Raw genomic sequence first — 25,478 nt, 5'->3', positions numbered from 1 at the left:
CCATTGGTAAATATGTGGCTCGTTTGGGTATACCGATTTTTTATCAGTGTTGAAAACCAAAAGTATCAATCCAACAATAAATTTGGTTAAATAATCTCCAACTTGCCTACCGTACTCCAATAATAGTACTACAATTTGAGTAAGTTCTTCTCGATATCTTACAGTTTTTTAGGTTACCAAAAAACTAATGAGTTTGATTTGAAAATAGTAAACAATCTTTAAATACCCAAAAGCATTCGAAAGACGCGTTTTCCTACGATGATAATTTGTTAAATCATTCAGGTAGTTTCGGCGAATATACCAAGACTCATATGGGTATGAACAAAAATTACCAAAGGAAAAATTATTGAAAATATTTCATAAAAATATCTAGGGAAAATATTTTGAAGTATAAATAGTTAAGAAATAAGATATCTATTATATAAAGTCATATTATCACATTATGAATATTACCTTTTGGAAATCGTTTATACAATAGCTATGTAGACAAATATGATCAGCCTTTGCTGATTTCGTATAATAGTATTAGAAACATTCTTAGTTTTCCTATGGTGGATATTGGGCTAAGAAACTAAAACTATAATTAAATTAACTATATAACTATATAACTAACATTTATTAAATTTCAGGACTGGGTAACATATTTAACAACTGCTTTAGTTAATAATGACAGTTTAAAATGGGACCCTAATTTATATCACTGTGTTTTCACACTTGATACGATTATAAATATAATTTTAAAGAACTTGAATTCTTAATTGAACTTATGAAATAGAATGTTTTTTAAGAAACAATGCAAACAAACTTACACTAGGTTATTTTATTACAACACAGAACACAAACATACATAAATATTAGGGAGTTTTGAGAGATTGAATGAATATTTGCTCAAATGAAGTTCGTATAGTAAGTTGTTTCATCTGAATATTCATAACAATAATTGCAAATCTCCTTTCATTGTAAATACGGTGTTTTGAGATTTTTTGTTAAAGAGGCTTACTTGGCCTTCAACTTGCCTTGGAACTGTGCTTGGAACGTAATTTGGTAAGCAAAATAAAAATGAGCCGCTGACATACCACAAGTCACCTTACATAAAGTGCATAGTCTGAAAGGAAGTGAAACACTACATTAGGGTTTTCCGTTTATTTAGAAAGTACAAAACACAAACTGTGACTCCCTCTTATAAATATATCACAGGACCGGTAGTCTATACAGCTATACAACAGGCGGGGCTCGCCTAGGTAGTCATGGTGGGCGGCTGGGCGGCTCAACCTCTGAAGGGTGGCGGCGCGGGTCCGGCGGGTTGCTCAGGGTGGGCGGCGTTGTACTCCAAAGCCTTGAGGATTGCTGGGGGGATTGGCGGGGGTGTGGGGATGGCGGCGCCGACGGGCTGGAATCCGTTCTCGTCGGCGATGTATGTGATCTCTACCACTTGGCCGTCGGGGGCGGTGAATCTGTAGCTGCCCTGGGCGGCGGTGCCGGGACCCTCGGGGGCGGCCTTTTGTACTCCTTGCTCCTGGGCGGCGATGCCGTTACCGGTCTCGTAGCTGGAACATAAGTGTAGTTGAAATTAATAGTGCAATCACAGATTTAACTTAAGTTGATTTATTAACTTTATTGATCAGGTAAATAAAATTATAACTTTTGTATAGTCTAGGTTAAATAGAAGAAGGTTTGATTTTCACTACCAGTATCTAGGTTAAATAGAAGAAGGTTTGATTTTCACTACCAGGAGTCTCGTTGTATTTGAGTTATTTGAAAACAGATTCATCTTCATAACATAATTAAATAATTACAAACATAGCTTTACCTCTTATAAAACACATTTATTTCTATTGGTTAGAGTCGTTATTCATCAAAATCATTAAACCTGGATAGCAGCCTCACCACCCAGCCATACATTATATGACATATTTCAATGACGTATTCAATAAATAAATTGAAATGGACCTAGTGTCGGATTTAAACATGGCCTCCATAAAGAAAAACACACTCTAATACATCGCATTAGGAGGGTCTTATGTACGTCTTTAAAGGATTTCAATTTAATATATGTAGGGCGTATCCTATGGATATTTTGAAATGTAAAATGTCAATATTCAACTATTTTGATAATCAACGACTTTTTGATTATCATATTGCAGAGCTAAAATAAAATCTATATCCCTATAAAATGTTCTATACACGAGTTTATTATTTGATACTCATGCAAAGCAGAAGGTTGTACATAATTACACATCTAAAACTATCAGTTAATATTTTCATAAACAAGAACAATTAAGTAATCACTTAAATAATTATAGCTAACCTCCAATCCATGAGTGAATAATTAGTGCTTCCTTTACATCTGTGTGAACATCGCGCAAGAGCAACAATTATTACTTAACTCGCTTATTCATATTGTGTCAGTTCACATACAAGTCGAAACACTGTGTTGTAAACACGAGTAACTATATCATTAAACACATAAAAGATAATTTTTTAGTTTAGTAAAATATCACATTATACTATGGTAAATAGAAAATTGTTCTAAATTAAAAAGTGAGTGTAGGGGTTAGACCTTTTCTTAAATCATTTGACAAACGCTTTATCCATAGAGAACTTTTAAATGAAGTATCCTAATTTTTAATTTTATTTGGTTGTAATATTCAAACACAAAACTTTTAATTGACTAGCCTTAATGATAATTATTAGCTTATTCTTATTAGTATTATTAATAATTTATTTTCAGAATTTCATCTAAATATGGTATTTTGAAATTAATGTGAATCCTTATTTTTAACTTCTTCATTTATGTCAAATAGCGGATTAACTGTATCATTATTGTCTCCTCAACGATTTAGGATCTACTCGCCTTAAATTGGTCTTGGTGGGGGTTATAAGCGTAACATATAAGTTTTAGTTATTATATGAAACTTATAAACACTTTCTTTAAGTTTGTTAAGTAACGTCTACAAATTGTCTCAACTCTGATTTATTCACCACTTAAAACTGCTGTTGATGTATTTCTTATGTGTATTTTATTTAGGGATTTTTTTAACAATAGTCAAAATTCAATAATAGCAGCGCAAGTCAGCAACGTATATGGGCTCTCTACGAAATCAATGCCTAATGTAATGTTTTATATGTATTAGGTAATTTACGCTTTATGCTGGTTATATGACAAATAATTCTTTTACACAAATAAAGCCTAAATTTTGCTTTTAATTGCAATGCAGCAATAATTTACTTATGTTGTTTCTACAAAGCCTGCTGAACTCTTAATTGTGTGATCTAAATTTCCTGTTAGCTTTGGTGTTAATATTTACCTTGTATTACATTTCATCTTGTAAATGGAAGTTAGAAAGGATAACTAAGCCATACTATAGTGAGAGTGTAGGCCTACCTCCACTTGTAGGATCCATCGGGGTTGGGACCGTCCTGGAAGCTGCTGACGATGGGGATGACTGGTCCACCGGGGGCGGCACCTGGGGGTGGGGCGGCGTAGGGGCGGCCAAACTGAGGCTTGGCGGCTGCGAGGGCGGCTAGACAAGCCACTGAGACGATCTGGACAGGAAATTATTATGTGTAGAATACGATACTTTATATTCTGAATAGCCGAGTTGTCTCCAGAAATAAACCGATCCATTTAACTATTTTGCCTCAAAACGTTTGTTATTGTATACTACTACAGCTGACTACAATTAGAAGGCGGCAATATTTATGAGTGGTACCTCCTAAGAAAACCCCCAGTTAAGTCTGTGATACCCTTCAACTCTGGAGATGGCTAGTTAATTTATGCATTCTTGGTATCTAACGCCAATCTTTAGTTTAATCATATCACAACTTGACAGCACAAAGACTAAGGACTATTAGGTGCATAATCCGGGCTACCTACCTTTAGTTTTATTTAGACGATCACGTTATCGAAAAAATATTCGACCAGTTTGTACATTTTGGAATAGCAAACATACAATTTGGTTTAGCTCTAGAATAGAAGTTGAACTTTTCAAACTCTTTTTAATAGAAAATACAACTTGAGTCTATAATTGTTAAATACTCTAATGTAGAATTAAAATTTTATGAGATTTTAATCATCAACAAAATGTAAAATGCTGTAAAAACCCCTCACATATTTTGTATTACACTCGTGTACCACTGTTTGTACCAACATATAGTTATTTGTATCAAAATCGGCCTAAATTGTAATGCAATTTTATATTATTGACTTGTATTTTTTATATCAATATAAGATAAATAAAAATACACTGAATTAATGGAGTACATAAAATGAGTAGTTCATAATAAATAGCAAAATTAAACACAATCGTTTTCCATTTAAGATAAGAAGAATTAGTTTAAGCTATTTGTGATGTTTTATTTTTAAAACAATAATATTAAACATATATTAGTTAAGTTTCAGCATTACAAAAATATTAGTCAACAAAATTATCCATTGAAATTAGTAGGAAAAAATATATATTTTAAAACAACAAAAATGTTATGGCAAAACAAGAATACGTCCAAATGTAACAATGTCATTACCGTTTCGATCAAAAAAAAAATTAAAACTCGTTTCCATTATTGAAAACCAGAAAAGATTAATTGATAATGAGATTTCAACTTAAAATTATTATTTTTGAATGGCCATAAAGCCAGCTAACAGTTTTAATTATGATAAATTAAACTGAATAAATAATGATCATAATAAAAATTTTGCAATTGATATACGTTACAGTACCTCCAACGTTTACAGCTCATTACAGCTCGTGCTATGGTAACACGATTCGAGCAATTGAGTTTAATCACGAATTATTTTTTTTAAATTTATAAATGTATTAATTATTTGTCGTGCTTTTTATAACTTTTGGACTTGGATATTATAGCACGGTATTATTTGAAAAGATTATTAGATTTATTGATAATTTCGGAGAGAAGCGTTAATACTTTTAAGACGTGTCACTATTTAGATCTGAATGATTATGACTAATGTTAGGAGAAATTAAAGTTGTATACTTTTCCACATACTAATCCTATTTTTTAAATTATTAATAATAAACTATCACACCTGTAGTTAACTACATTTCACTGGTGAACTATGAGCCTATACACTTACCAGGGAGTGCATGGTGAATGGAGATAGAGACGGTAGGTCCCTGCAGAACTATATACTCTGACCCCCCTCCCCCTCCAGTCTTGCACATACACTATATTCATAACCCCTCGCCCCCGCTAACTACGGCCCCGGGGCTCACAGGGAGTAGATAGGAAGGGTGGTAGACGTTGGTCTCTGCATGGTTAAACTTGCTTCCACAGAATTGACCGTTATACATATATCACTCATTTCATATCAATTGATTCATCATTCACCCCCAAGTAAGATACAAGCAATTATTTTTTCACCATTTTTTTCCATCTCTGTTTAATTTCCTATATATTAATAAATTTAGGTCGTTTAAAAAGGCAGCCTGTGCGTTTGTTGGGTTGCTATAGTCTTTCTATGAGTTTTTTTATGTCTGCTAATTCCACAGACCAATTATATGTTCGTTTCTTTAATTTCATTCAACATTAAGTTCACAACTTTCTTAATTTGTTCTTTCTGTTTTCTTGATTACTTTATGTTTGTAAAATTAAATAGTTATAGTTAAAATTGTAAACATTTGTAACATGTAGCAAATTTAATGGAATAAATCATTCATTAATTTACTCATTTATTGGCATGTAACGTTTGTGGCAGTGGTATATCGGGTAACCCAGGATTTAAATATTTAATTAAAGCAAAAAATATTTCGTGAATGAGATGTTTTTTTAGATGTTATTTTTACATTTGTTGAAAAATCTTTTATTTCATTTTGTCTGTCTTAACATATTTAAAACTTTTAGTTTTTATGAATCTTGGGGATATTGCTACTGTATAAGAACATATCGCTTGATGTATGATAGTTCCATCGACTATAATTTTACTTTAATCGTGCACATACTTACTGGAATCGAAATTCATTTTTCCTCCTATTGTTGGTGATTCTGTCAAAATAGCTTAAAACGTATATATTAACCATTTCTGTCGTTTTTTACAGCAAATTCTTATGATACCAAATCTACTGTTAAGCTTTGCAAAGTAAATAAAAAAAAAAATATACTATAAATCTTGAGTGGTAAACCATAAACAACAATTAATATTCACCTTTTTTTACATTGAGATATTGATTCTATCATAACAAGCTATGTTTAGTACTTATTAAAGAAAACAGTTTTATACATATAACAATCACGATCATGATCAATTATAAATATAATAGTTGAAAAAATATTGTAATTAGTACTTAATCAAAGTAAACTCATTCACCTCAATCACTATTACATAATTAATATCTCAAACTTTGTTTTAAAATCATCTTCCTTTTTGCTAAACTTTTATTAGCGTTAGTAACAAACAATAAATTAGTTTTTATTAAAAAATATAAAACTAGTTTGTATAATTAAAACTTTTGATGTTATTCTGTGGATTATTAGCTTAGGCTAATACTCTAAAACTTCATTCAATCTAGTTCAATTTCATTTAATCTAGTTTTAACTTTAATCTTTGACTTTCTTGTTAAATAGGTGCATTTCGTCCATTTTACTTCTTCCAATACGGATAAATATTATGAATATATTAAGTCTTTATTATCTTTTTGTGATTTCGTTAACTATTACTTAAAATAAACATTGTTTATGCGGCTTATGCCTATGAAGTAAAGTATGCGTGAGCTTATGATACATTCGACTCGTTAATGCAACATTCAGTTCACACATGCTTCACTCTCGACCTTGAGGTAGTTTTGGTAATTCCTTGGTTTTATTTCATATTGTAAGAGTTACGTGGTAATCAATCTAAACCTATGTGAAAATCCCACATTAATAATACTAGACTTGTACTGTAGTATCGGCACCATTGGACCTGCTCTGTTACATATTATTTGACTGTATGCAAATTCACGTTACGAGTCTGGGGGAAATATAAATACTTTAATAACATATAAAATATAAATCTTACTTATTTAGTTGTAGTAAAGCATGAAATTGTTTTTTAATATATCAATTGTAGTTATTGCTTGAAAAACACTTTGAAACCAGATAATAGTTTTACGATTAGCAAACTATATTAGTTTTACGATTTCATAAGAAGAAGCGTAATTTTAATAAATTTACGATGTAAAGTAGTACTTTAATTTTCACAAAGGCCTCCCTTTAGTACAAATAGAACCGTAACGTTATGGCTGTTATTTTGCAAAAAAAATTAAGTGAATAATCTTTCCTCCTCTATTATACATCAAATTAATGATGAATTTAATTTTAAAATCCGAAGATATAAGAACCCTCTATTGTCACAACAGTAAGGATTATGTTTTACTAGCTGTACCCGCGGGCTTCGCCCCGTTTAACTTCATAAGTATTCGCATGGCTCATTCACGTCCTGGTTGAAGTTCGTTCGCTACGCTCACTCACCTTTAGGTTGGAGCTCGTTCGCTGCGCTCACTTGCCTTCAGGTTAGCTCGTTCGCTACGCTAACTCGCCTCCAGGTTGAAGTTCGTTCGCTACGCTCACTCACCTTTTGGTTGGAAATTAGCTGTTGTCATAAATAAAAAAAAATAATAGTGCTGCACCCTGTTGGTAATCCTTGTAACTTTTATGATATTGAACATCATAGAACAGAACCAACTTGTTTAAAATTGAAACAGCTGTTAAGATTCATTAATTCCTTTTAAATATGAAAAATCATAAGATTAACATGGGAAACTACAGAGCCACTGGGGCGGAGCCCGAAAGGGTTTTTGAGATAAGAATATGCTTTAATGTTAATCGGGAATGTGGGCTATCATCATGCCAAATTTCAGCCCAATCCGTCCAGTAGTTTATGCGTGATTGAGCAACACACACACACACACACACAAACATACACACAAACATACACACAAACTCACAAACTTTTAGATTTATAATATTAGTAAGATGAGTAAATTGTATTCTTTGATTATTCATAGAGTTGTTTCCATTAAAACAGTTTTATAAAATTTTCAAGCATTTTCCTTTTTTATAATCTTTGTAAATAATTTCCTTTTAAAGATTTTCATTTATATATATGGATTTTTTTAATTTCTTGTTGTGGTATCGATTTTCAGGTAAATGAAAGGCCATGGATTATTACTGCTCGTTTAAGATGTTAAACCATTTTTACTGAATGGTTGTTAATTACCTTATTGCAATAAGCAGTGTACAGGACTAGTTAATTAAGTTACAGTGCGTTGCACAGTCTAATATTTTACAATGATTTTATGGGTTAAAGTAACGTAATTTTAAACTATTTGACATTTATTCGTTGTAGATATTTTTTATCTTTGGGTTTTAGGTTTTTAGATATAATTCGTTCTTTTATCCTTGTGGGTCTATGGCTATAATGTTGATCTTGAGTTCCAGAGAACTAAATCAAAACATCATTGATGGATGGTAAAAGCCATCTACGAATGCGGGATTCGAACCTAGGTAGCTAGACCTTTCACGCCACAAAATTGTGTTCCATGGAATTTGCTGAATATCTGTCTGTTACAAACTGTGTTTTTCTTTAAGTAAATCTATTTAATTTAATTTGCCTTCTATGATATTGACACTTAAGGTTTAGAATATTAAGGCGAAGATAAAAAAGTATTGGAGTTGAATCAATTATAATATTATTGTTACTGCCTAAGATCAGCTAGCTCTTTAGCAAAATCCCAGTGATCGGTTCTGCAGGATTATACTCTACACAACATCCTAGGACATCCACGAGTACTCAGGTTGCACCAGACTATTAATACCTCTTTGCAAACTCATCATTTCACAATCAATGCGCACCTCACAACGCGTTGGCGAGTTGAGAATTCGTCTCCGCATAATTGTTGTAAGGTCCAACCCTTTCACTGGCCTTGACATTACCTCTTTCTTCTCAGAGTTCCAAGATGGCGTGTGCTCAACCCGGGGCGATCGTGGTTCGTCCTTAAACCGTGATTTATCCACTTTTCGTTCTGATCGTGAACGGTTCTTCCATAAAACCCGGGTCATGATAACGATTATTATATAAATTCTTTATGTAATGCAACGGGATGAGCGAATTCAGCAGCATGGGTCATGTCGCAAGACGGCTGTACAGTCACGGTACCGGGTCATCTGATATGAGAAGTGGAGGAATTGGTGCGACTCGTGTGAAGATCTACAATTTGTTGAGTGGATAGTTTAGAGTGTTAAAGTGACATTACATTTGCTGTGATCAATGAGCATCATTGTGAATATTGCTATTAACTGAAAAGCCAAGAACTCAAATGAGCTCATCTTGTAAACGCATAAATGCATTTTATTGTTCTTCAATCATTAAATATATCAACGTTTTAATTTCGATTTTGGAGCCTAATATTTGTGTAATAAACTATTTTTTTTTATAAATAATCTACATACTAAAACCTACAACTATCTGCACTCTAGAGCTTTAATAGGGTTTAAATTATTTAATTTCAAGACTAAATGGGCATTCATGCACTAAGGGTTAGGTTAGAAACACTATACGAACATTAAGTAAAAAGTATAAATTAAATTAAGGAAAAGTAAAAAGAAAGACACGTGGGAAAATGGAATTCAGCAATAAATGACTAAATAATGTATATAAAATAATTAAATCCAACAATAATAAAAAAACTAATGGGTTAGGGTTAGTCCAAAAACCACCCTTCAAAACATTCTACTTAATAATTAGAAAATATTAAAACTTTATTTAAACGTTGGTGCATTATTTCCACACATTTGACTAGAAAATTATATTGAACACAAAGTTTACAAGCCATTTTTACAATTTTTCTTTGATAACGGATATTTATTGTTACTGACATTACTAACACAATTGAAAATATTACGTACACCAAATCAATGTCAAACCAATTCATTAAATTAATAATCGATTTTAGTTGATTGCACGTCAGACAGCATACTTGGGCTGCTTTCCACTTACAAAGTAAGCTCGTGTATGTAACACTAGACATCAAGTATTGAGACAGAGGTAGAGGTAGGAATCTAGACTTGGCAATTAGTTACAAAAATGACCAAAAAAGCAAATCACTGACATTAGGTAATGCGGTACACAGCTGTGGTCCGCGCAAGGCACCCACGTCCACTTGTCTCACAGTCTACTTTCTTATACGTCTGTTCCTAGGAAACGTCCTAAAACGCGTTCACTTCAAGATTGCTGACATGACAGCTCAACTCATTGAACTATGAATGCTATAATTGTTCTTCAAGAAGAACTGGTAATATTGGAATTAATACCATTTAAAATACAATCATCACCATTATTTCATGAATTTTTAATTTTAAAAATATCAATTAGTGATGTTTTTATTTTAAATTGTACTATAGTTGATATTCGTTTATAACAAGGGGAGGACGAGAAAAGAAAATATTGTGGTTCTTTTCTGCTTGGTTACGTATTTAATAGACAGAAGATCTGTTTACATTTTGTATTATGTTCAAGTCCTACCTTAACATTATTCAATTTAAACCAATTATTGCAAGGAATTCTTTTAGTTACCTATACTGATAAATTATTTCTCAGTTGGCATAATATAATGTAAAAGTACACTTGGTTATTAACGAGCCAAGCAGTTACTAATCTAAATAGAAAATAAAACTATAAACAACTGAACCCGTGAGAATACATTTTCACCTTTTTACAATTCATTGGAATCGTTATTAGGAATTAAGTCTTCTAATTAAAAAAAAAAGTTACTATTTACGTTTCCTTAACACTCATTTCAAAGAAAGTAGAAAAATAACATGCTTAACTAATGGACTGTTTCTATCGCCTGGAGTTATACGTCTATTATGTGCAAATAATGTCTATTAAAAAAGAAAATAGAACCTTGTACCATGTGCAAACTATGATAACATTTTTACGATTATACGGTATATTTACTAGTGCCTTTAGAGGTGTATTTTTATCAATCATATTAAATATATACAGTTAATTCATAATTATTCAAGTTTGTTTTTGTGAGGATTATGATTGTGTTCTTCGCAGGAATGTCAGTAACAATCGCATGGCTCGACGGCGGAGGAGGATTCTATGGACAATGGAGCATTCTACAATAGAACACTCAAGTTTTCACAATATTACGCTCCAGGTATTTCGCGGATACACGTTTAGTCTGTAGGAGTGAACCTAATTTTCTTTCACAACACAATGACTGTTCTTACTCATCGTCGGTACTGAATACTTCTAAACATGACTGATACCTTTCAGATTTAGAATATATTCGTATCTTAATTTAATGCAGGCTATCTTGTCTATTAGAAATGATTGTCTGAAAAATATCAAACAAAATCTTGAACTCATACTTGGAACAAACGTAAAAAGATAAGAACAGTTTGGATTGAAGGATTAAGAAATACTTGAGATCTTATTAGATTAACGAACTGATTAATCTCATTAATTTATGCTCAAACCTTTGTTGTTGTGCAATTTAAAACTTTGGAAGCCGTTTGTTTATTTTTAAATATCAAACAGAGTATTGTAGCCTACACATAAAAACTGTTCACTGTCAAACAATATAGTTTATCTTTAGAAAAGTCAAAACTTACTACACTCTGTAATGTTATCGTGGTTTATGCAAATTCTTTATTGAATAGGATATCAACAATATAGTCAGATGCATATTACCATGGATTAAACATGGGGAGTATGTAACGTGGGACTCCGGTACCTGGGGTCCGGGTTCAAATCCCGCCAAATCACCAATGTATTTTGCCACAATCCCTAAGTCTAGCCTGAAGTAATCTGAAAAACAATTACGGGCTCATGCCTAGCATCCTAGGACAAATTGAGCTATGCGAACCAGCATTTGACATAAAACCACATTAGGACAGGACGACGTCTGTCGGGCCAGCTAGTGCTAATACGTATAAATAAAATTTATAAATCATTTAACGACTTATGTCACTGATACAGTTATCCAGAGCGGTTCTAAATTCTTGTAATACTGTTGTACCTCTATAAATGAGCAACTATACAACCTATCATCACGGGGTGAGAAACGGTTGAAAAAGGAGTTTCTAAAGTTATTTTTGACACCACTTTGGTAAACATAGCTGCATAATTGGCCTATACAGAAATCTTTTAATTTTTAACTAAGATTATTAATTAATTAAACACTTTTACCCCTCCCTCAAAACTTCATATTCAACGTTGAGCTGTCAAATGTTTTAATTAATACTGCTAGGAGTCAATTAGTGATATAATTTACCACTTAGTTATTGTTGTAAGCTGTGAGGAACCTTCAAAAAGCAACAAGTGTTCTATGTTTTAAGATTTGGGACGACTTCAATCATCGAATGGACATTTGATGTGCAGCCAGAAGGGGACACATGGTAGCATGTATAGTTTTTAGCCATAATTTTGTCCTTTTTTTATTAAATAACCTTATTGTGCACATATTTTTCACCCCAAGTTTCATAGAGTTTTAATTGTGTAAATAATTTAAACCGTAGTTAAAATCAAAAAATGTCTGCAGTGAGTAATTTTGCAACTATGTTTACCAAAGTAGTGTCACACTAAACTTTAGAATCTCCTCTTTCAATTAATTGGTTCTCACCCCGTGATGTTAGGTATGGTTTTTCAATTAAAGAGTTCTAAAAGCGTAACAATATTTCAGAATCACCCTGTATTTAGTTTCAAAAGTCCTGAGACGCAATATTTTCTAATCATTTTACAACTAACATACTTTGCAATATATCTTGTTTGCATTCCACCCAAATAAGACTTGTAGCTGCACCTCTTACACAAGATGATCACGTTTCGTAAATTAATTTTCTCAATCTGACGAAGGACAGATTATAAATGAACCGATATAGATGTAGAACCGGTCTTAAATTTCACAGTTTGTGGCAACGCATCTTTGATGACGAAAGACCGATGTGTGTTAAGTTCAGCAGGTCTGGCCAGGTTTAATGCACTCGTCCTCTTTATGTGAGATAGCATCTGAACACGTCATCGTGTGTATTGAATAGTTGATCATGTGAATTAATCAGCGTGTTTATAATGCATTGAAATGAAATTTGTACTATGGGATGTTGATCAATTCTGATAAATTCATTTAACTTGATTGTTGGGACACAATTAAGTTGGGAATTTAAATAAATGTGACGATTGGCAATATTTTAAGCTATACAATATTTGGATTTTTAAGGGGCTGAATTATATACTGGAGAAGTCTTATATGTGATAATTTTAATTTAATGTTCACGTTTGGAGGTGGCAGGAAATTATCAATTAAAAATCAATTATATTATTATGAGTGCAGGATGAGTATAGGATGAGTGGTGCGATCTTGTAGTCCTGTTAGTGACTAAGGCTGTCATGTTCTTAGGACAAATCTGTGAATTAATAGCTCATACAGCCACTGGCAACTAAGGGACCTACAGTTTTTAAATACGTTTTTAAATCTATAAATATTTATAAATACAGGTTAAAAAAATTATATAATTTTGACTTCATCTAATGGGGCTTTTTTCAAAGTGTTGTATGCAAAATTTACTATTTAAAATATTAAAAGTAAATGGTTTCCTTCCCAGTCTTTCTAAATGGAATGGTTCTAATCTGGCTTAAAAGTAAACATTTTCTATATTTAATATTTCTAAAAAAATTACTATTAGATCAATCTATACTTAATATAACTTGAACAAAAATTTTCGTCTTCCTCCTACCACTAACTACAAATTTTAACCAAATTTTAATTTCGAAAAAAGTTTTCTGTTATGGCTGCAATAATTCAAACAACGCAAAAGGCGTCCTTAAACTCATGTTATATTTATTTTCAAAGTATAAAACTCAGCATCATCAATCCCGTACAATTTATAACTTTACTTTCAATTTTCCGCTCACATATTTGAACCATAACACAAACATGTATTTGTGTGAAGCAATATTTAATCACAAATTTGACTACTGGTGATTAATAGTTTTTATTTAATGGCAGGCTTTACCCGAGCAGTAAAAGCCGTCACAATAGTTATCCCTCTAATTACAATAACTTTAATTTGCGCATACTAATTTATAGCTTTTTATGTATGTGGAACTATTAAGTGTGGAAGCAAATCTAATATTACCATGCATCTTCATGTATCGTGCTGGTAGTGGAGTTTGTAATAGAGTAATTTGTATGTCTGATGAGGTAATTTGCAGCATTTGACAAAACCGTGCAAGATAAACAGTTCCATAACTAAACCCATAGCAATAGGTGCTGGATGGGCCCCCACATGATAATGTATTTATGACCAATTAACGACGTGTCACGATACCAGTAAGTGAGGAGATTTATGTGAGTCTGGTGCCAGAACTGGTTATAGAACGTGATGATGTATACGGGGTTGTAACGATTAGATTAGCTATTGGGATGTTACTTAATAAGGTAAAATGTCCCAACGGACACAGAAGGTCTGCACAAAGTTCTGATAAAATAATCATCATTATGATCTAATGAGATTTGCTGAAACAAACGCTTTAAAAGGTAAACAGAATTAACTGCTTGTTTTAAACAAATAGCAAAGTTGTTTAAAAAGGTTTGTAGGGTTTTTAAGAGATGTATATAAGGTAAAATTGATTTATCATCCACCTAAGCCCTATCAAACTACAACCACCCAACTTTAAACAAGGATAGTAAAGTAAGTAGACCCATTCTGCTGGTAAATATAAATCTCTTTAATAGCAACGAAGTCTTTTAGCGAATTTCCCTATAGGGAAGTAGGTATTACCGTAGGTGGCACGGTAAGACCTAGGCCCGGAACTGATTTACTTTTTCATTTTGATGTCCCCAGAGGCCAAAAACACCAGTCGTTCAAAATTTGATATACGTATATACGTCCATCCAAAATATAATTACGTCCGTGAACGCGATAACTTGAGTAATTTTGTCCGATTTTGATGAAATTTGGTTGAAAGGTGTAACGGAGAAATTAAAAAAAATTGACATTTAAAATTCCCTTGTTATTCTTATGGGGAATACTGTAAAATGTTGTAGTTTGCTTTTTTTATGGATATATTTTGATGAAACTTGGTAAATGTATTTATTTTATACCAAGCTATTAATATTTTACAAAAAACACACTTTATTAGTTTCGTTGTAGCAGAAAACCGAGATACTCGTTAAACACTTACATTAGCCTTAGTCACTAACAAGACTACAAGATGGTGCCACTCATCCTACACTCATCTCCATTCATACTTGGCTTAAAATACCTACTTTGTATGGTCGCCATTTAATAAGAAAATATTAAAGTAAACCTAATGTTATTTAAATAGATTTGATTCAAAATCAATTCAGACAAATGAAAATTCGCTTAGTCGGCAGGTTTGCTGCGGCGGGGGTATTTAGATATTTTAGATATATAGTTTTAGTATGGATTTAAAATATTTCGATGAATTACAGATTATTGACAAGTGTAATTTTAAAGTTAATCTGCAGTTTATCCACTATTTACATATCAGATCATAAATGTTTATAAAAATGTTATGCGATTTGCTATATGACTACCTTATAAAGACTGAATAATGATATCCAGTTTTCACCATTTAAATAAAGACATTATTTGAATTTTTTCGTACTTTTGCACCTATGACTGAACTAAAACGTGCAATACAAAAATACCCCACATTACCTGCTATACAGATACAGACATGCCTCTTAGAAGCCCAGTAAATATATGATATATGAGCACGTAGGAGTGCTCAGGAAGTTGGTTTAAGCCTTGACTTAAACAAGAGAACATAAAAGAGGTTTCTATTGTTTACAAGTAAAGATGAGAAGGAAACGCCTTCTAAACTCCTACTAGCAATTACTGAAGATCTCTGAAGAAGACTGCATTTAATCTCAACCAAAGATCATATCTGAAGATCCCTATGGAACAAAACTCCACTGAAAATCACTACCGGTAACGAAAATTACTTTATAAAATTACTTAACTAAGCTACATTTTGATGATTTATTCGGGTGATTGTTAATAAGCGATTCATGCCTCACTACTGTAATGTTAAGTAAAAAATCTGATGAGGAGACGTCAAATCTTGGTCTTCCAGAAATGCATTGGTTAGGGCCGAGCCGGTATAGTAAAAGAATAAATCCATAATTGCTGGTGATTGGAAACGAACCCTCAATGTCATGAGTCCACAGTCCATCCTCAACCAACTGAACAATAATTTAAATTTGTTCTTGTCTAAATTATTATTTACGTAATCTGTATACACTGCGTTTATATGTATATATATATATTTTATATTTTTGGCCTATTTTAAACTGACTTTTGTCTATGCATTGTAGGCCTATTATAAATATATGTGGACAATAAATTATTTGATTACGTTAAGATTCCTAGGAGCCTAAATGTTCAAACTCGTAAAATAATTAAAAAAGCTAGAAAACATTCTAGTCTCAAACTGCAGTAGATATTTAAATTACTATATTTTTTTAACTGTAAATATAATTATTTTGAATGGTAAATAACTCTTCAGCAGATGTTTGAAATTTACGAAATTAACATTGCTTTAATGGCGGGAAAATCCACGATGGCCATTGGCTTCCATGGACTACCTTGGAAAACGGTATCAAACTAAAACGAAATTTTATCATTTCAAATTGTCCTAGATATTTAAGTTATAATCACTTTGGTGTTTGAAATAGTATTTTTGGATGATAGTTAACCCTCCAGCTGCTGTTTGAAATTATTCAAGATATCCACTAGCCACCAAGGTTAAACGCCTATATTTAGACCATTACTCTCATGTTTGTTCATTGATATACCAATTTCTTATTCAAATAAATGCACACCAATATCCACACCAATCAGTGACAAAGCTTAGTTGCAACAAAGTTGCAAGGATTAGTGAGTGAAAGCTATGCAGGTTATAACATGCATCCCTGCTGCAATGGCCAGTATCGTAGGCTAAGGCACGCGGACGCTCCTATAGTGTCAAGGATGGGTAAAGGTCGGAGATGATTTATAAAGCAATGGAAGAACGTTATGTCTCACCTTAGGTGTTCTGATGCACGTTAAACTGTGATTGTATCATGTTGCAGCTAAATTGCTCAGTGAGTTCCCCATACAGTACCTGTATTGCTCTGTCCATCTTCTCCATATTATGTGATTATTCTTAATACATCTACTATTATCAAAACAAACACAATTTTAACGAAATACGTCTCCTTTAGTGATAATAAGTATATATTCAAACCCAGTGTCAGAAACCAAAGCTTTTCCAGCATTAACCTATATACTCTTCATAGTATGATAGTGGCATCTCGATTGACTGAAATGTCTCTGATTTGATTTTTGAGAAGTTTTGAACATAGAGGTGATAAGATTGACAACGAAATAATCAGTGAAGCTTCGACTTATAAAATGTTTGGGAAAGCTCTAGGAAATTCTAATACATATAATGATGTAGGATGGGAAGTAATTTAAGACAAGAGAAGGACTGTAAATATCTCAAGGGAGTAACCATTAAGGACAATGTTCGAAAAAGCTAGAACAAATATAAAACACGAATGAAGACGTCTTCCCCCATTCTCTTAATTTCATGACCTAATGGGGAGTGACAAAACTGGTCACAGGCTAATTTCACGAAACCATCTGATCTCATAGCTTTGATTTAATTTAACAGAATTTGAAAGAGAACAGAAAAATATGTTTTTTAAATTAAAGAATATTGTGTTTAAGGACCTATAAATTTAATAATGCGTAAGAGAATAATAGAAAGGTCCAAATAAAAAGTTTTTAAACTAACATTAAAATGTAATACAAAAATTTATGTTTGTAATAAAAACAAAATATTCTCTGCAGGACACATTAATAATTAGAAAATAGATCTCTTGGCTGTTTGCCAAGATTAGAAATAATTTCTTTATACCTGAACAAAAAACTAAATACAGGAAAATTTGCATACACAACAGGAATGATGTGACCATTCGACCCTTATGCAGCCATATTTGCCAACGAAACCGAAGATGATCGACAAACGAGAGGCGGAAAGTTCAGCTAAAGTTCAGACAACCAATATAACCGAGCAATTATTGGCTACCTGGCGGGATAGAACCTTCGACCGGAGCTAATAGTCAATTGCAGACTGGCTACTGATAACACACTAGATACTAGGCAAATCACTACAATATTCTGTTAGTTATAGACAAGCTGTGTTTGATGCACATTAACACCTTATCCGAGATACTTGACCTCTCTGACTGATGGTTGAAATAATGATGAAATTGACACCTATTGCCAGTATAAGGCATATCTGAGTGGATATAGTCGTCACATGGTAATCATTACGTCATTGGTTGAGAAGATTCAGTAGCTTAAATTGTACAAAATTAGACCCAGTTCTCATTATTATGCTCTTAAATAATCTAATGGTGGCAACTAAAGGAAAATCTGGTCTTAGTCAGTAAAAAATATTTATATATTATTTTAACCAATTTTATATAAACCCTATTACATAAACCCTATTATATAAACCCAATTTTATATTTATATTTGGCTTGAATTACGTAAGTGAAGTATGTTGCTATTTTAAAAATATTTAATAACTTGGACCAGAAAGCTTATGTATAAACATACTATTTTGTACAAATTGTATATTTCTAAACACGATAATATTATTTTGTTGCAGTTCGATATTTTAAGTACTGCAAAAAACATTGTACTGTGAGTAAAAACAATAAATAGCATAAGATAATACAACATGACAACACGTTTAAAAAAAGTTAAAGAAAAAAGTGTCCGTAAGCTCATGCCCACAAGTTTTTACCCTTTGTCACTTTATTCTGCTCCCCTGTAATCCATGACCCTGTCTTAATGTTTATATACAATTTTTTCATACTTCAAAATAAATATCTCTCATGATTTTATTCGAGAGGCTGATATAAGTCTGAAAAGTTTTACATATTTTAAATGGACAAATAAATATTTAAAAAAAATATAAAATAATTTTGATCAATTATAGGTACCTTATTTGATTCTAAAATATCGCATGACGCGACTAATCACTCGATCTAGCGTCGAAGTATGCTAAAGTGTACACTGTTCAATGTGCAAGTTGTGTTTATAGTAAAATAATATATTTTAATTATTAAATTTTTGTTCCTACTTTTTATCTATGCTATTATAAAGAATAAGTGGCGTCTGTCTGTCCGTGTGTGAGCTATACGTATTAGAGGTGGCTATGGGTAAAATCAAATAGGTACTTCTTGGGTGTGTGAATCTATGAGCTGATTAAAATATTTTCTTTATATTTGACAATGCAACATTATACCATATACAAAATAACTTGTCAATGATTTTACCGTATATATACAAAAAAGTGTTACTTCTGGTTTTTTATACAATTTCTGAATATCTCAAGAAATTACGCAATACAACACTATACGAAGCACTTCGAGTGTTGAGGATTTAAGTGATAGGTGTGATAAACTGGCCGCCTGCAGAAGATCAACTTATGGAAGAGTCAAGGACTTCAGCCTGTTACGAGTGTCATTCCATCGTCTATGATGAGAATGTACACTCACTACAATGTTAACTTCACACCATCAAATACATTACACATTCTTATGTCAGCTATCGACAAGTGAACAGTATATAAGACAGTTGTGTGTGTTTATAGGGAGTAAAAACCACAAACACATCACAAGATGCAATAAGATTCATGTAATATATTTCAGTATAAGCCAAACACTGAGGTTAATCTTATTAGAGAAATATACATTTTTGGTTTATAAGTGGATCGCTGGTAGTTCTGATGAAATTTGAAGTAATTTTTAAAAGTAAAATTTAAAAGTATAATATAGTAAGTATAATATAGTCGAAATACGGCCATCATGGTACAGAATATTTTTTATACATTCAAAATGTATTATGTACCGTTTTATTGCCCTGTATTGAAGTATTGAATATATAAAGTGTACTGACTTTTTTACTAATTTTCTAAAACTTTTTTGCACCAAGCAATACTTTCTACAATCTACAGTTCCACTGAGCCTTTCAGTAGTCCTAGATCAACGTGTAACTGTAATTATTTAGTTTATTGTAGCTTTATGGAAGATTGATTTCTGCAACACATCAGACACGTCAAAACGAATTTTAGCCAGTTCATCGACGCGGACATCTGCCGAAGACGAAAACTTGACACTCTACTTTGTTGGTTACCTTATCACCTAGTTTAATCAGGCACATAATTTAAAAGATTCGAAATATTTCTCTAGTAACATAATACACTTCAAAGACCGTGTCTTTCTCCATTAACAAATCTGGCAATCACATGCATTCCTACAGGCGGGTTGTGTTGCAAGCGATGGTGGACTCTGGCCAGAGAAGTGGCAGGCTTGAATCTCTACTGGGCATTCGTCATCGAGCTGGACACAGTCAGTAGCTAGACTTGCCAATACCTTTGACCTCTTTGTAACATATCGCACTTGCTGGGCAGTGGTCAGCTCTAGCCTCTTAGTAAATACCCTAGCAATATTAGTCATTCAAAGAAGGTACTAACTTTTGAGTTAAGCAGGTTATCTGTTTACCCTTCGCATAGCTTACAACTTGGTTTCTTTAGTAACAGTTCCTAATCGAAGTAACAATTAAACAATTTTAATTTTAATGATTTTTCTTTCACATACCAATGTAGATTTAATAACTGCTCATGTGGGCAATTCAAACATATCTGCTTCTATATAACCATCACATTTAGTGCCTGTGATACAATTCAAGCTTCTAAGTAAAGCAATAAGGACACAGTTCATGACAGTTTTCACATAAGGCTTGTCGCACATATTTCAGTAGTACAACTCATCTGAATATCTGCAGCAATCTTCTCAAAATGGCAATTTTTTAGTTTTTAAAACAACAACCAAATGTTTTCCGGAATATTTTGTAATTTAGGGAAAGCCTGTCACTAGCCCCTCACTCGCAAAAACCCTCAATATACCTGCAATGTACTAAATCCATGAAATCTTAAAGTATAACACAACAGTTACAGGTATGGAACTGATTACAATTACAGAGATGTGGTTTATGAATACATCCTTTATAGAATTTTCTCACTAGCTCTTAAGTTTCCCAAATCATTCCCTTATTCGCACAAAATGTAGTGTACTTTTATCAAGATTGGCACTTGTTGCACTGACTTGATCTTGAGTTTGCCCATCCATTGGAGCCTTGGTTCGCAGCATTAAACAAACGTATCGAAAGAAGAAAAATGTGTGCATTTCTGTACTATACTGAAATGTAATGTTGGTGGCATCAAGACGAGAACCATTGGCTTGCTGCATTGGAGTTTACAATAGGTCGCGACCTGGCTGAGTCATCCACTCACCAACTCTGAAGACTATGGTAGGGACTGTTTAAAATAACAGTGACAAGGTTTATAGAACATCTTTTTCACATAACAAACCTCTTACCTTTTAGCTCCGTAATACATAATAAGGTTGTATGCCCTTATATGCCCTATGTTACTGTTTATTTAACACTATTGCAACCGTTCCAGGTTTTGGAACGGTTTAGAGTAACAGTGACACAGTTTCTGGAACGTCTCATTCACAGAAGGCCTGTCACTAACCTTTCAGTTGCGCAAATCATCTACATACCTGCAGCGTTGTTTCCTTCACACCTCGGTCCCTCATTCATAATTCATGATTAATGGAATTCCAGTAAAGAAAAATTAAAATACTGAGCTTTTCATTGTGGGGATTATACGTTGGATTTATTGCTTATTCTGCATGTTTACTTCAGAAATCCAATGCATTAATCTTATACGGTGCCTGTTAGTACTGTTTGGTAATATTTAAAATTTGGCACAGTTCTAAAGCTGACTTTTCGGTAAGTTGAGGGGTGTTTACCCTCCTTTAGGCATTTCTCTAGTCTACCTTTGTTATTGGGATATTACTCACCAGTGGCTTAAGTTCCTCAAACCCATGAAATTCAAACTCAAGGCCTACTTGTATGTACTGGATACATAAGAAACACTAATATAGAGATACAATTAGATATAGTGTTGTATTAGATAATTGAGAGATGTTGGCCGACATGTACTAGGAGTGAGCCAAATACACTTAATCAAAATATGTTTGCTTCTTAACTTCGTTAACTCAACCAAGTAAAAAAATATGTTTTATCTTCCAATATTCTGTATAGTTGACATACATAACATGTTTCTTAGCAGCTGCCGCATACAAAGTGCCAGTAAAGTAACAGACTGTGACGGAGGCTGTTTTGTCTGACAACTTAACAGAATAAAATAACATATATTGTATACTAAGTTAAGTCAGTTACTAGGTTTATCCGGGAATAAATTCAACATACAAATTATGTTATTTTACATATTAGGCTTTCTAGCCTCATCGAGACCTGGTTGCGACATAAATAAGAGGAATTACTAAACACTATAATACAACGTTTACGAGAAGCAAGTTTAGTATAGCATTTAGGCGAACTGCCAACTGCCTTCGGATACTTAACCACACAACGTAACAACTACCTGAATGAAAACATGTCTCTCAGCTGTTATACTCTCTTTGTTACGTGGAAGCTAAAATTACCAATAAACATGTCAAGCTTAAATAATGCATACTCAAAGTTAAAAGTGTTAAAAAGATTAAAAAGATACTATTCGAGGTAAAGTGGTACTCCGTTGATCATTGCCTTATTGGGGAGACTATGAACAAGAATGACAATACTCGATGCCAACCAAAGATTCATAAGTCCTAAAAAGTTATAAAAACATCCAACCACTCATTAGCTCATTAGGTACAGTTTTACATATATATATATAAAAAAAACAAAAAAAACAGGTTGTTATCGATGAATTATACAAGGTTTAACACAACGTAAAGATAAGATAAACGACCCAAACGCTTACTTTTCAGCATCAAGTTACCCAACGCCAACTTTTGGGTCAATACATTACTCTCTCCTTCGAAATGCCAGATAACTCGATTTCCAAAAAGCGAGTTTCAAGAACAATGTTTGTATTAGGTTTTGTGTCTGAAATGTATAAGAGACTGGATTCTCTAAATTCAACTCTCAGCTACGAAATAGACACAATACATTGATTAAATTAAAATAGCATGCATACCTCTATACAGATTTGTTGTAAATAAATAGCCAAATATTTTGATCTAAATCGTGATTATTATTATATTCTTAATCAGAAAAGATCCTCATGTAAACCATAAGGAACTATGTTTTATCCATACTTAGGTTATTTAATGCTTAAATTTAGACTATGACATAGCAAAGTATCGAGTCCACAAAGATTTCTCTTATCACTTTAGTAGACAAGTAATCTCTGAGTGATCAAACCCTGTAATTGGTTATCTTTAGATCTTATAAACGGTACGTCCTGCGTCAAACCTTTAAAAATTGGCAATTTTGACAAGTTCTCTGATACAATCTTAACAAGAGATAGCATAGACAAAAATAATTTTTGTCTATGGAGATAGGCAACAGTTAATTCTTGTTATTATTTTACAAAGTTCAATGGAGATTTCACTGTTAAAAATAGCTGCGGTTAAAAACTAAATAAAGTGGTAACGAAATTAAATGATAATGTTTTAATATAATACCCCCGCCACAGCAAACCTGCCGACTAAGCGAATTTCCATTTGTCTGAATTGATTTTCAGTTAAATATATTTTATAGGTTTAACGAGTACCTAGGTTTGCTGCTACAAAGTTGCTAATAAAGTGTGTTTTTGAGTAAAATATTGATAGCTTAGTAAAAAATAAATAAATTTGCCAAGTTTGATCAAAATATATCCATAAACAAGCAAAATACAACATTTGACAATATTCTCCATAAGAATAACCTGGGAATTTTAAATTTAGTATTTTTAAAAATTTTCTTCGTTACTAATAATCAAACAAAAATACTTTTATATACTAAATTATTTGTTTTTTTAAGCTCTTTAAAAAGGTCTAAAGAGAAATCGGGAAATTTTGTGTTTTGAGGGTCAAAAGTGAGAAAAACCAATTTTTACTTCATAAAACCCCCCGTAAAGCCCCGTTCCCATGGTCCAATCGTGCTGGTTCGCGGACTCATTCACGTTTATCCCGCTTTACACCTTTAAACCAAATTTCATCAAAATCGGACAAAAATTGCTCAAGTTATCGCGTTCACGGACGTATATATATATACGTGATATAGATATAGATATGTGGATGATGTCATTTGCCTTTTTGAAGGAAATGAAGAGGAAAGTAAAGATTTTTTAAAATATTTGAACACATTGTCCAAGAAAATAAAATTTACCCAAGAAATTAACGATAATGAAATAAACTATCTCGACCTAACTATTTCAAAAAACATAAACAAACACGATTTCAAAATTTACAGAAAACCAACTCAATCAGACCTAATGATACCATCAAATTCTAACTATCCTTGGAAATACAAACTATCTGCTCTCAGATCCATGCTAAATCGTCTTTTTAACATTCCAATGACAAAGAAAAATTACGAGATAGAATTAAACAAAATTAAATACTTAGCATCAAGGAATGGATATAAGCAAAACATTATCTACAATATGATTAGAAACATCAAAAAAATCAAAATCAAAATCAAGAACACAACAAAGAAAGAAAGAAGAAAGAGAAATTCATTAGTATTCCATTCAATACAACTCTTAACAGGACTACAAGAAAAACTTTTCAAAATTCTGAATACAAAATTGGCTTTAAAACAAAAAAGAACGCTTTCAATATGATAACAAATAACATTAATACAAATAAAGAACATCAAGACATCTATGACAAATCTGGCATTTACAAAATTAACTGCACTGATTGTGAACACTTCTACATTGGTCAGACAGGACGCTCTTTTAAATCTAGATTCAAAGAGCACATTCAAGCTCTTAAGAGTAACAACAGAACATCCATGAAATCAAACTTTGCTGAACACCTTTTATCGACCAACCACAATTACACAAATTTAAAAAACAACTTGAAAATTCTAAAAGTTTTAAACAAAGGAAATCGAATGGATTCACCTGAAGAATATTTCATATACGAAGAAAATCTTAAAAATCCAAATCATATTTTAAATAGCCAAATTCCTTCAAGAAACCCAATATTTGATCAAATTTTAAAATTAAATAATCAGTAACAAAAATGTTTTTTTCCAAATCCTGTCTAGTTCTATAAATCATCTGTATATAAATTATATTTATTTACAAACAAACAATATAAACAACAGTTAAGTGTTTAATGTATTTTGAAGTTTGAAAATAGACTAATGTCCGAAACATGTCACTTCTTTTTATAAAATATAATATTCAGGGTGCTCAGTTGTACTTATTTACTTAAATATTTAATATATCAGCAGCCCTATTACGTGAACACCTAAATTAAAATATATATATATATATATATATATATAAGTCTATATATATATACATATATAACAAT

General features: G+C 32.3%; 1 protein-coding gene across 1 annotated transcript; it reads right to left on the bottom strand.

Moving 5' to 3' along the window:
* Positions 1-1,128: 1,128 nt before the first annotated feature.
* Positions 1,129-5,157, bottom strand: LOC128985986 (endocuticle structural glycoprotein ABD-4-like). The gene is made up of 3 exons (XM_054406028.1): positions 5,096-5,157; positions 3,386-3,546; positions 1,129-1,547 (listed from the first exon to the last, which is right to left on the bottom strand). The coding sequence occupies exons 1-3, from the start codon at positions 5,105-5,107 to the stop codon at positions 1,268-1,270; spliced, it is 453 nt and encodes a 150-aa protein (XP_054262003.1). The 5' UTR covers positions 5,108-5,157; the 3' UTR covers positions 1,129-1,267.
* Positions 5,158-25,478: the final 20,321 nt, after the last annotated feature.

The sequence above is a fragment of the Macrosteles quadrilineatus genome, unplaced genomic scaffold (genome assembly GCF_028750875.1).
Source record: "Macrosteles quadrilineatus isolate MER2022 unplaced genomic scaffold, UCM_ALF_1.0 Scaffold_2__2_contigs__length_208266976, whole genome shotgun sequence".
Taxonomy (NCBI): Eukaryota; Metazoa; Arthropoda; class Insecta; order Hemiptera; family Cicadellidae; genus Macrosteles; species Macrosteles quadrilineatus.
Note: the sequence above shows the minus strand (reverse complement) of the source record. Positions and strands in the feature narration are given on the sequence as shown.

Excerpts from the sequence above, each read along its gene's own strand:
- LOC128985986 (XM_054406028.1), bottom strand. Across the intron at positions 1,548-3,385 it reads GATGGATCCTACAAGTGGAG|CTACGAGACCGGTAACGGCA; the intron begins GTAGGCCTACAC and ends CTTATGTTCCAG.